Genomic DNA, 12,284 nt, shown 5'->3' on the forward strand with positions numbered 1-12,284 from the left:
AAAGGGAAGAGATAATAGGTGGATGTCAGACAGCTGGTAGGGACAGGAGAGCCTCTGTGTGTGTATGTGTGTGTGTGTGTGTGTGTAGTATCTGTTGATGGAGTGGTGCTTTGTCTGTGATAAAAGCACAGGGATATCATCTCTGTATTCTGTACCTAATATAGCACCAGGCACTTAGTGGGTGTTTGATAAAGATTTTTGGAATGAATGAAGAGATATGAATATGTATTTGAAAGGATTGAGGTAAGGCTATATATATGAAAATGTGAAAATATGCATGTATATATTTTCAGATACATGTTGTGGGTGGACCTGGGGGTTGTAAACACTGATGACATCTGGAGATGACAGGCACAGTGACAACTCTCATTTTCCTCCTTACCCCGTGACCCCATTCCCTTTCCTTATATTTTTGTACCTAATTTTCTGGGAAACTTTCGTAATACCCTGTGCTCATTACACTTCTTCTACTACATTTTCATTCGTCCAAGGAGGAAAGAAATGGGCTCCCACCCTTGGGTATCGGGGTTGGGGGAAGAAGCCTTTAAGGGGAGCAGGGCTGCCCCCTGATCTCTGAGACAGCTCTTGGGGCCAGAGGTTACAGTCACTTCATTATTATCTGCTTTCTGTGGTTCTCAACTTTTTCAGAGATTGAGGACATTTTAAAAAGTCAGTTATTCACAGCGCCCCTTCCAAATAGTAGTTTTTTTTTTTTAAAAAAAAACGTTTGTTGTAAAAATAGATGACTCAAAGCTATTACGAATTCAGGAAAGCTTTTAGATGACTTTGAAGTTACATTTGCCAGTGTGGTTTATCAGATACACATTAGAAAAAATAGTTTTAGCTTTATGTGCAAGACATACCGATCTGCCTTCAGATATTTGTTGTGCACATGGGTTTCTGGATCCTTTGGAATACCTGCTGCCCTCTCCGGTCTGGGCCTACCCAATAACTGAGAATCTTCATGTTAGGAAATTTGCTTTTTTTCTCTGGGGCGTCTGGCCACAGGTCATTGAAGACAGAGCTAAGTACGAGTCACCGAGTGTGTGTACTTGCTGCTGATTATCTGCCAAAGCTAGGATAGACTAGACTGGAGTTTTGCAGTGGATCACATGTGACCCTCCTCATGTCACTCGTGTATAGAGAAAGGGCTGAAGCGTGATCAAGGACGAAGGGTGTGCAGGAGTGTGGGAGACCTCTGGGGGAATGGGGACACAGAAGTATAGAACAGAGTATTAGATGGGTACCTTGCTTAGGGGAGAAATCTGAAACTAGTGGTGAAGTGTGTGTTGGCAGAGGTAGATGTATGTTTCATGTGTGTGTGTTTGTAAGTTTGTTGGTGATTTAATTCAATAGGTAGTTAGCAAGGCTTCCTTTGTGACAGGCCTCGTGTTGGAGCGTGAAGGGGAGTCAGAAATGAGTGAGATGCAGATAGAAAAGCAGTCTACTGTGTGGTTAAGAGCATAGATTCTGAGCAGTAACCTTGGACTTCAGCTCCCTCTGCTCTGGTTCCCTTGTCTGTAAAATGGGGACAATTATAGTACCTACGTTACAGATTCGTTTTGAGAATTAAATTAGCTAATTCTTGTGAAATGCTTAGAATATTGCCCAGCACATAGAAAGTGCTCATAAATAATAGCAAACGAACAACACAAAATAGCATGGTATATACCCCAAAAGGTCCAGCCAGGTGGTGTGGCTTAGTGATTAAACCACAGACTTCTGAGGCTCAGATCTGGGTTCATTCATTCATTCATTCATTCAGACCCAGGTTTAAATCTTACTTCTCTACTCACTAGTAGGCCTGTGACATCAGATGAGTACCTAACCTTCAGATTAATTTTTCCTAAGCGTGCTTATATCACAGGTTCGTTGTGGAAATTAAATGAGCATCTAGTACATAGTAATTGGTGAGTAAAAGATAGTTACTATTACAAGCTGAGTGCTCTTGGGTTTTGACGAAAGGGAGAGTTTACAAGTTGTGGGGGATCGGTAATACAAGGCATGCTATTTAAGATTGGCCTTGAGCATTGATTAGCAAGCTTGGTTTGGGAGAGGTCACTCTAAGCAAAGAACCCAGTAAGAACAAAGGCATGGGAGGTGGGGAATGTAGTTATGTCTGTAGAGCGGCACCAAGTAGTGCATGAAAAATAGTGGAATCTAAAGCAGGAGAAGCAGGTCGAGGCCAGGTCGTGGAGTTTTGACTTGAATCATTCAATCGACATTCATTGGATGCTGACTGTATACAGAGTATCAGCGGATGGAGACACAAAAGGGTTTTGAGCAGATATATGAATAATAAGAGCTGTTTCGGAAGCTGGGAATGAAGTGTATAGAATGCATTACAGGGGCCAGGGTTATGCGCTGGAGAAATCAGTTGGGAGATAGTTCAGGAAAGAGATATTGAGGCCCTGAACCTCGGTTGTCTAGGGGAGTGGCAAGGAAGGGTGGTGGCGGCTGTCGTGGAGACAATGGTGGCAGTGGCTGAGAGCCATTGCTGAGACCGGAGCTGTAGGCCTCTGCCTCTTGCATGTGGAGGGAGTGAGGAGGGGTCGGAGGTGATGAGGTTTCAGGTTCGCGTAGTTGGAAGGATGGTGGATGGGCAAAAGTGGAACTCGGGAGAGGAGCAGGTTTGGGCCATAGATCATGCACATGTTGGGATGTGGTGCCCCTTGGTGCTCCCGGATGGAGATGTCCAGGCAGTTGGCAATGGGAGACCAGAGCTTTGAAATGAAGGCGGGGCTGCAGCTGGGGACCTGGGAGCCACATGCGTAGAGAGGTAGTATTAGAAGTTTTGGGATCGAATGAGGTGGCCAAGGCGAAGGGGAAAGACTTCAGAGGAGCATCTAGTTGGGAGGAGGAGGGAGAGGAGCAGCTGCAGACATGGCGAAGGAGCATTTGGAACAAAAAGAGAATCAGATCACACAGTCAGGGGAGGATAGCATGCGGCCTGGCAGCTAGCGACCATTTGCTAGGTGCCTCGAATGTTTTATCTCATTAAACCTCCTGAGATTTAAGAGCTGGGATCTGAACCCTGAGCTGACTCCAGGTCTTGTTGCCCCCACCCCCACCTTTCTCCATGTTGTCTCCACAAAGGAGAGGTGGTCAGTCAGCTGTGTCCGTGGATTACCTGCGTTTGGTTTATTGGGGGTGCTTGGGGACATTGTTTTATCAGAAACCAGTAACTACCTCGAATTCCTCAGGCCACAGCTTCTCCCTTAAGCCAGCATGTGATGTAGGTGTTCCTGTATTTGTTGGTCAGCTGGCAATGAGAGAGAGCAGTGGACACCCATCAGTCTTCTGAGCCCTCCAGGAGGAACTCAGTCTGGAAAGCGGGCTTTTTTTCCCATTAAAACACACAGCTCAGCAGCATTGAAAACATTCAGATAGAAATCTTTCTACATGTTGCACACATCTCTGCCTCCATAACCATAATATTTGGAATGTGATTTAGCTTTTTCTGGATGACTCAGGACATCGTGATTCTCCTCAGGTACTTCACTGGACTGTGTCACCCAGTGGTTCCTTCACTGAGGTTTGTCCTTGCCTAGAACGATGCTCTTGTATTTTCTGGCTTTTCCATCTCCGCTCTTAGGAGGAGTTGTTAGGTAGTAACCCATATCCGTGTCTCTCTCTCTCTCTCTCTCTCTCGCTCTCTCTCTGTGAACTTGGAAAGCAGCCTTCTCAAGCATGTCAGAACCATGTGTCACTCACAGTAAGTGGATTGTGCGTAGGGCCTGAGAGGTTCTCCTGTGAGAAAAGATCATTTTTAATGTGTAACTTGTGATGTCAGTTTTGGCTGCTCATAACTTTTTCTTTTTTGGGGGGTGGGGGGAGGGTTCTGGTCTTCACCGCTGTGCTCAGTAATGAATCTGCTGGAATCCAGAATCTGCGTTAGGTAACACGATGCCATCCATCGAGGCCCTCTGGTGGGGCAGTCAAACTCATGTGTGTGGAAGTTGAGTGAGTGAGGGCACCGGTGTGGAATCTCTGTCCCCTCTAACATCCAATACCTGTGGTCCTGACAGTTTCTGTGGTTAGAAATGGCCCCCGGCAGAATGGCACCAACTTCCTAAGAGAGGGAGTGACAGCCGTAAGACCCCAGAAACGAGGTAGATGCTCCCCAGGAGAGCTGCATATGGCAGAATGGCTAAGAGCGTGGGCTGCCTGGGTTCGGATCCCAGCTTCGCTACTTAGGCCCGTTGTTCTCCAATGTCTTATTCTGTAAAATGGTGTTTAACGATTAAATGAGTCAACAAACGGAAATCCTTTGTATCGTTTCGGGCACTATTCTAAGCGATCGGTAAATGCTACCGTGATTATGAGCCCTGTTGGTCAGGGAAGGCTCCAAGGAGGAGGTGGGTCGTGGCTAGGTCTTGAAGGATGACTCGAGTGAGCTTCGTGGAGGTGGAAAGGAAAGCACAGGGCTTCCCTACCAGGCACACAGCCCAAACGGGGAGTCTGGTGTGTCAGGGGATGTGAACCACGTGTATTAGGGGCGGGTGAGGAGGCCAAGTAGCTGTGCTTTGTGGGATGTGAAATCAGAACTGAACTGTAGATTGAGGTCAATTTCTAGAAGGCTTGACTTCCAGGCCAAGAAAGTAGCCCATTGGAAGTTTTAAAGCCAGACAGATTTGAGTTCAGATTCTGACTCTGTCCCTCACCAACAATGTGTTCTTGGACAAGTTTCTTCTACTTTCTGAGCCTTGGTTTCCCCATCTCTACAAGGGAGTAATAATGATATCCATCGACGAGGGGGAGAGGAAATGGAAATGCACAGAAAGAGCCAGGCATACTTGACGTACTCACTACGCGAGATGTGTTTTTATTATTATTATCATTATTATTATTATTATTATTTCATTCATTCAACAAACATAGCCATGCCTTTTTCTGAGCCAGGAACTATGCAAGAAGCTGGATATAGAGAGACGAATGAGACATTGTCCTTGCTCTTGGATATCTCACAGTCCAGCCAGGAAGCAGAGATGGAAACACAATCGCAAGGCAGATCCGATAAGTGAAATAATAACACAATGTACATATCGAGAGCTCGCACAAAGACGGATGGCTTGCTCTGCATGGTCATTCGGAGGGTGAGAAGCCCATGAGACACTCAGGTAGAGCTTTTCTGAAGGTGGGTAGATTATAGGTCGAGAACACAAAATAGAGATTTGTACCAGAGCCACTGAAAAGTTCTGAGTCTGCATGTGTGTGTGTGTGTGTGTGTGTGTGTGTGCATGTGCGTGTTGATCGCAGCAGTATTTGGTCAGCTGAATCTGGTACCTGTGCCAGGAGAGCCAGGCTGGGGATGAGCAAGGAGACCAACCAGCAGGAGCCTAATGCAAGAAACCAGGGGTGAGAGGGGAGAGTGGGCAAAGATGACCGTGGACAAAGGCCAAGGTGGTTTTATGCTCCTGGACAAGTGTCCTTTTTCATCCAAAGGAGGTAGATAATACCACCAAGCACATGCACGCTGCTGTGAGGCCGATGCCTGCCAGTGCATGTTGGGGTCTGTACTGTGCACGCGGCTCACTCGTGGACTCTCTGGAGCCTGGCAGAGTGTGGGTTTGCATAGTGGGTGCTCAGGAAGTGCTGACTGAAAGCAAAGCCGTTGCCAAACACAGGGAAACGGGCGCCTTGTTGCCGGGGCTGGAGCTGTCCAGCGCAGTGTTAGCGGTGGGGTTTGGAAGGCAGAGAGCTGCCTGCGTAACTGCTGAGGGTCGGGTGAGAATGCAGGACCCAGGGAAGAGGTCGGGGCTGCCAATACAGGTTTGGGGGTCCCCAAGCCACGAAACTGAGCTATTACCAAGGCAGGAGGGAGAAGAGAGAGGGGTGTGGCGGGCACAGGACTGAGCCTGGAGGGGCCGTGATGGCAAGCGAGGGGCACAGGTGAATCGGCAGGAAGCGAAGAGCAGCGGAGGAAGAGAGGTTGATGAGTCCCTAGGTGCCATCTCTCAGGAGCCAGGAGGGACAACTTATGCAGGCAGCAGGCCAATCTTGATCGTTTTACCTTCCTGAGCGTAGCACAGTCCAGGTTGGTGGCAGTGAGGGGAAGACCTTTTGAAATACCCGCCACAGTAGATTATCTAGCTAGAGGTCACCGTGCCTCCTAGTTTGCACCGGTGCTGGAGAGAGACTGACTGACTGACCAGGGCCTCTGCACACTGGGGCCGAGGAGATCTGACAGAGGGCTCCCCCTGAGAGCCCGAGGCTTTTCCTGAGGGCCTTGTTGACAAGCCGGGCCCCCCAGATGTAATGCGATTCAGTTTATTTAAGGAAATCATTGTATTTACAGCTGTCAGGTAAAAGGAACTGTGTTGTACAGAAATGTGTGTGTAGCACACGTAGATATGTAGAGGCTTATGTGTGAGTTTAGGAAATGGGAGATGGATAGACAGGAAAAAAACGGGGGACATTCATCTCAAGGTGTGTGTCTTTAGCCACCGGAGGGCGTGTGGGGTAGTGGCGGAGGCGTACATGTCTGATACTGGGTATTAGATCACCGTGCAGGTATCGATTCTGCATTCGGCCTGTGCGTGTGTATTACGGGGATGGCATAAGGTATGATAAACGACAGTGCGTGTTTCTGGAGAATAGCTAACCCCCTAAAAGTGAATGAACAAATAACACAAAACGAGGCTGGAGGTAGGAGGGGACAGCGTGCTCGCAGGCCCGAGTACGTAGCGAACAGCTGCCTGTGCGTCTTCGTGCGTATCCGGGGCCCGCACGCGTGTGTCTGTGCCTCCCTACTGGTTCTCTGTGTCTGTCGGTTGTGCTGTTTCTCTTTGCTCCTGTTGCTTCTCTGAAGGCTCCCAGGAGGTTGGCGTGTCCGACGTGTTTGGAGAGGGGTGACTTGGTCCTCTTATGAAGCAGGCCAGAGCCCCGGCTGCTCCGGGAGTTGTAGCTTAGTCAAAGGACCCGCCTCCATCCCCTCTGCCTTGCGGCTTCTCTCGTGACCCATTTGGCGAGTCCCAGGGCCAGGACCAGGCAGGAGCCACTAGGGGAGGGCTGACTGCCCAAAGCCTATGGCGTGGTCTAGAGAGGGGCCCAGTTTGGCTCACTGAATTTCGACCCCCTCCCGCCTCTGAAGCGGCCCATCCAACCTGGGGCCCCTTTGCCTCACTCGGCTGTTAAGAAGGCATTTATCATAGACTCGCAGAACCAGAGCCAGGAGGGGACTCGGAACCGATCTAGTCCACCCCTCTCGCTTTTGCAGAAGAGGGACTGGGGGCTCAGAGAGGTTAAGTGACTGGAGGAGGGTCACACGGCACTTTGAGGCGGTACTGTGTTTTCTGATTTGCAGACCCATAAAGTTTATTCCCTGGGTGGCTGCGGGGTGGAGGTGGTTGAGTCCTAGGTGCAAAGGCTTCGGGTGTAAGTCGTATGAGGGATTTTAAGTGTTTCTAAATCGATGAGTGCCTATGTGTGTCAGTGTGTCACTGAGCGTGAGTGTGTCTCGGGCGAGCCCCGTGTGAGCGTGTCCCCATCTGTCTCTGAGATGCACTGGAACGCAGGGGAGGAAGGAGCGTGCCTGGGGGAGTCAGGATGGCTGACTGCTGCTCCTGGCTTTGCCTTCGACTCTCCACGTGACCTGGAGTGGTCACTTCCCTGCCCTGGGCCTCAGTTTCCTGAGTGTAACATGAGGCTTGGGTCCTCCTGGGCTGTGTGACCCTAAGTGTGAGGCACTCACTCAGGAAACACCTTGGTCTCTGTCGCATCCCCAGCAGAGCCTTCCAGGTTGGGTGACTTGTGTCAGGGCCTGGGTGGGCTCGGGGACCTTAAACCCATCGCTGCCCTTGGAGCCCTGTGCTTGGTACCTTCGCTAACCGCCCTCCTTTTTTTTTATCTCTCTCTCTCTCTCTCTCTCTGCCTCCCCCGTTTCTGAACCTCGCTGGCCTGTAGAGGAGCACCCCATGGAAGGTGAGTGATGCCTTTCGGTCACTGGGGTGGCAGATCAATCACTGTGGGGTCCTATGTGAGCGGGTGTCGTTGGCCACCTAAGGGCTCCCTCCCTTGCCCGTGCCCAGGGAAGGATGTGCGGGTGTCCTCTCGGCAGCCTCCCGTCCCTCTGCTGGTTTGCTGCGGAGAACTGCCAGGCAGAGGGCAGGCCCTTCCACTCGCCCGTCTTCAGAGCCAGTCTGCCCACTGGCCTGTCTTTTTCTTCAGGGAGGAGACAGGGGGCGGGAATGGAGGCTTCTGAAGGGCCCAGAAGTGAGTGAGGAGACACTGTTTTGTCCAGCCCAGCTGAGGAAGTTTAGTAAAGCCGTGCCGACAGGGGCTGGGGTGGCGTTGGGAGCTGTTGGTGGGTAGAATTCCCCTCCGGGGGCTGGAGAGCTCAGGCAGCAGGTGGGGGCTGGTCCTCTGGTCAGGGCGTGTGGGTCGGTGGCAGCTTCTCCACCCTGACCCATCTTGGGGCAGGCACCCAGCCCCTGTCACCCAGGCTGGTAGGTAGGGGCGGTCTCTGCTTCTTCCCTTAGCCCAGGCCAAGCGCGCGGGCAGGGAGCGTGCCTCTCTTCGGGATCTCTCCGTCCATTCTTTCCCTGTCTTCTCTTCTGCCCTTTCTCTCTCGCTGGTTTTTCTCCGGGGCTCCGTCCCTGGACCTCTTTCTTTGTCTTGTTCCTGTCCTTCCCCAGGCTCTCTCTGGGTTCCGGTCATTCTCTGAACCTTCCCCACCGATTTGGTTTTCCCTGTTTCTTTTCCTCCTCCGGGGTGGACTAGCTCAGGGAGAGGGAAGACGTTTGGATGGTCCAGACTTGGAGGCTGGGTGGCAGGTGAGCTTACTTGGCCACCTTGGAGAAGGCAGGCAGCCGGGGGCGGGGTGGGCGGGACATGGGATCCCAGGCACCAAACCTGCCCCACGTTCTCTCCCTGGAGCAGTAAGTAGGAGCGGGAGGGACACAGGTGACCCTGGGCTGGGAGTCCCCTGGGCCTGGGCCCTGTCCTAGGAGGAGCAGGGGAGAGTTCTCAGGGCACAGGAGTCCGGGGAAAGATAGACAGAGGGGCTCTTGGCCTGAGCGTGGGGCTGGAATCCATTTTTTCCTTGTGGTGTCCACGGTTTGGCTGGTCTGTCTCATTGATGTCTCTTCTCCATAGATGTCCTCAAGTCCCTTGGTCCTGGCATGCAGGCACCCGTGTGAGTGTGTGTGTGTGTGTGTGTGTGTGTGTGTGTGTCTGTACGCGCATAACTATGTGCGTACAGCTCTGCTACTCTGTTGCGTTGTGTGCCTTTGTGCACGTCTGTACATACGTACTATGTGCATGCGTCTGAGGGTGTGTAGGGTGTGTGCACCTCCATCGCCATGTCTTCTGTGACGTGGCCCACATCTCTGTGCCTCCGTAGGAGCATCTGCATCTGTGTCTGCATCTGCCCTGTCTGTCTGCATCTCCGTGTGTCAGTGTTCGCCCCTGTGTGTGTGAGAGAAAGAGCCTGCATGTCTGGGTGGACGCAGCCTTCTGCGGGCCGGAGATAAGATTTAGTGCTGATGTGACTTTTACTTGCTCTCGATGTCATGTCTCCTCTGGAACAAAGGGAGAGATGACGGGAGGAAGAGAGACAGGGGGGAAAGGGTGGAGGTTGGGAGGGAGGAGGGGACAGATAGACAGGAGGAAGGAGAGGGGGGTAAGTAAAAGGTGGGAGGAAGGGAAGGACGCATTTGAGGGGTGAAGCAGAGAGGCCAAATGGGGAGGAAATAGCCAGGTCAAGAGAGCGAGCAGGAGGGCTTCTGGGGGGAGGAGGAGTTGGGGAGCTAGTCGGGGAGAGAAAAGGGAACAGTTCTTTTCCAAGGGAGTAGGATAGATAGGGACGAGGAGGGGAGGGAAGCCGGGGTTTGGGGACAAGTGTGGCGCCACCTAGCCATTGCTTGGGGGCAGCATGCTGGTCTGCTGGTTTGGATGTGGCCGTGAACGCGTCTGCTTGTCAGTGGCTGTGTGTGCAGGGGTGAGTGTCTGCGGCCGTGTGAGTATGAGCGCGTGCGTATACACCTGGGGATGTGGCGCTTCTGTGTGTCTCTCTGTGACGTGTCTGCTCGTCGCCTGTAACCGGCTTCCTTCTTTCAGGGCTAGCCCTCTTGGGATTTTGGTAGGAGAGGAAGGGAGTGTGACCGAGAGGAGAGAGGTGGGTTTCGCAAGTGGTGGTTTCAGGGGGGTAGGTCGGGGCCTCCTTGTGGCATTGAACTCCGGGCCCCCTTCAGATCTCAGTCCTTCGTGCCTGCACCCTCTTTTCTTGTCCCCTGATGCTGTGTCTCAGGCCTGTCTTTCTCCCGGAACCCAGCCATCCTGCTCCCCAGGCCCCTGCTGAGCATCTCCTTTTGGGGATCCTGGCTGCCCCATCTCCTTCCCCCGCTAGCCTCTTGTAGCAGGGAGAGAAGACCTAGAAGCAGCCAGATAAAGTACCCTGGAAAAGGACCATTTGTGATGCCATCCATCACTGCCAGCCTCTTCTCCAGTGGCAGCAGGAGGGGCTGATGCCACAGGCGGACATGGGGAGGGGCGTACGGAAGGGGAGCTGGGCTTGAGGACGGAGCAGAGGTTTCAGGGCTGGGGGGCGGGGGCGGGGGGCAGGCTGAGAGAACCCTCAAGTCAGGCTGGGCTGAGCTGTGGGAGACAGGGCAGTGAACTGGCCTCCCCTTCACCAAGATGGCTGGTGCTGTCACGCCTGAGGGAGCTGAGCAGCTGGTTGCCGTGGTGACAGAGGGAGAGTACCGAATGCTAATGAGGCTGGCTGGGAGCTGGGCAGTGGAAGGGTCCGCGAGGGGAGCGACGCCCTCCCCCCAGCAGCAGTACAGGCTTGAGAGGGACCGAGGGCGGGTCCGTGGGGCACAGGCCCTCTGGCCTTGATTTCTAGGGGTGGGAGCCTGTGAGCAAGGCTGTTTTTGCCAGGAAGAGTTGGGGCTCTGGGTCTGGGTCCTGGATTTAGGAGGTTTGGAGGAACATGCTGGTAGTTCTTGGGTTCTTGGGGAAAGAGCTGGTGGGAGGCATTCAGAGCAAGGAATAAGACTCAGTCCAAGTGCTTGAGTCCTCCCTGTTTTGCGGATAAACACCTGTCTTCCCAAGAGCTGCTCTGTCCTGAAGCAGCCCTCAGCAGCTAGGCCCCTCCACCCCCAGATGACCTCAGACCCAGAGGCGGGGAGAGATGAAGGCTGCTCGCGAGAGGAGAAGGGGCAATGGGAGCCACCTGCCCACAGGACTGGGACGTGGCCCCCGGCCATGCCTCCCTGGCCTCCTTGCTGCCCTCCTCCCCAGCCCAGGCGGAGGGCTGCGTCCTAGAGACACCTGGAGCTCTGTACCCTGGGCGTTCCCGTCCTCGGTCCTCGCCCTGCTTCCTTCCCCCGGGGCCCGCATCTCTTTGCCACAGCCGCTGGGATGCTTTCCAAGGGCAGCGTGGGATCCTCTCCCACCCTCTTGGCCAGACACCAGTGGTGCAAGGTGTGGTGGGGGAGGTTTAGTGGGGCTGGCTGGTTATCTCAGGCCCTGGAGTCCCAGCCCCTGGAGAGGACTTTCCTTGGCTGGTGCCCTCTGGGGACCGAGGTCCTGGCCAGAGTCTCTCCCCCTAAGGTTGAGGGGTACCCTGAGTCAAGGCCGACAAGGCTCCCTTAAGGGGCCAAGGTAACCCTGAAAAAAGAAATCCCAGCTGCTCTTGCTCTCAGTCTTAGATATAGGGCTTCTGTTTCCCATTTAAAAAATTCAGCTTTTGGGTCATCTCAGAGAGGGCCAGAGAAAGGGGGTCCGTAGAGCAACCTGTGAACGAGGTGTTTGACCTCTCAGAGATCCGGGCCTCAAAGACCCGTGGGCAGGTCTTTGCTGTCTTCTTTACTCCTTGCTGTCTGAGGACACTGGCCCTAGTCTCCTAGCCCCCTTGTGGAAGAATCCAAGCCCCCATCCTTTCTCCAGTGTCCCCCTAGATTCTGCTTCCTCCTACCTGCTTTCGCACTCACTTTGTCCTCTCAAACCCGTTTCCTTATAGGACCTGGGTGCGCAGGGTGCCCGCCATCCATACAGAGGCCGTGGGAGGGGGCCTGGACAGATGCCTTCCCAAAGCCCACTTTGGTGGGGAGTCCTTCCAGGCCCAGGCTCCCCCCACCCCAGCCCCCTTTCCCTTCTCCGCCAGGGTCATAGAAGTAACAGAGACGGGGCGTTGGGGCGGGGGTTGGAGGTCCCCTTGCCCACTCAATCCCACGCTAACAGGACACTCTCTCTCTCTCCAGGTGGCTTTGATTTTTGTGTCGTGTTTTATTTTCTCCTCCATCCGAATTGTTTTTCTCGTTGACCGTTTTTTTTTCTCT

The 12,284-nt window shown here is 53.1% G+C and overlaps 1 protein-coding gene across 1 annotated transcript in view; it reads left to right on the forward strand.

Moving 5' to 3' along the window:
* The window catches only part of NRXN2 (neurexin 2), a 93,353-nt gene that overhangs the window by 3,693 nt on the left and 77,376 nt on the right, over positions 1-12,284 (forward strand). Inside the window, exon 2 of the mRNA XM_039860198.1 lies at positions 7,906-7,923. Coding sequence (XP_039716132.1) covers positions 7,906-7,923 — 18 coding nt within the window. The remainder of the gene's footprint in view (positions 1-7,905; positions 7,924-12,284) is intronic.

Source organism: Pteropus medius, unplaced genomic scaffold (assembly GCF_902729225.1).
Source record: "Pteropus medius unplaced genomic scaffold, Ma_sr-lr_union100, whole genome shotgun sequence".
NCBI lineage: Eukaryota > Metazoa > Chordata > Mammalia > Chiroptera > Pteropodidae > Pteropus > Pteropus medius.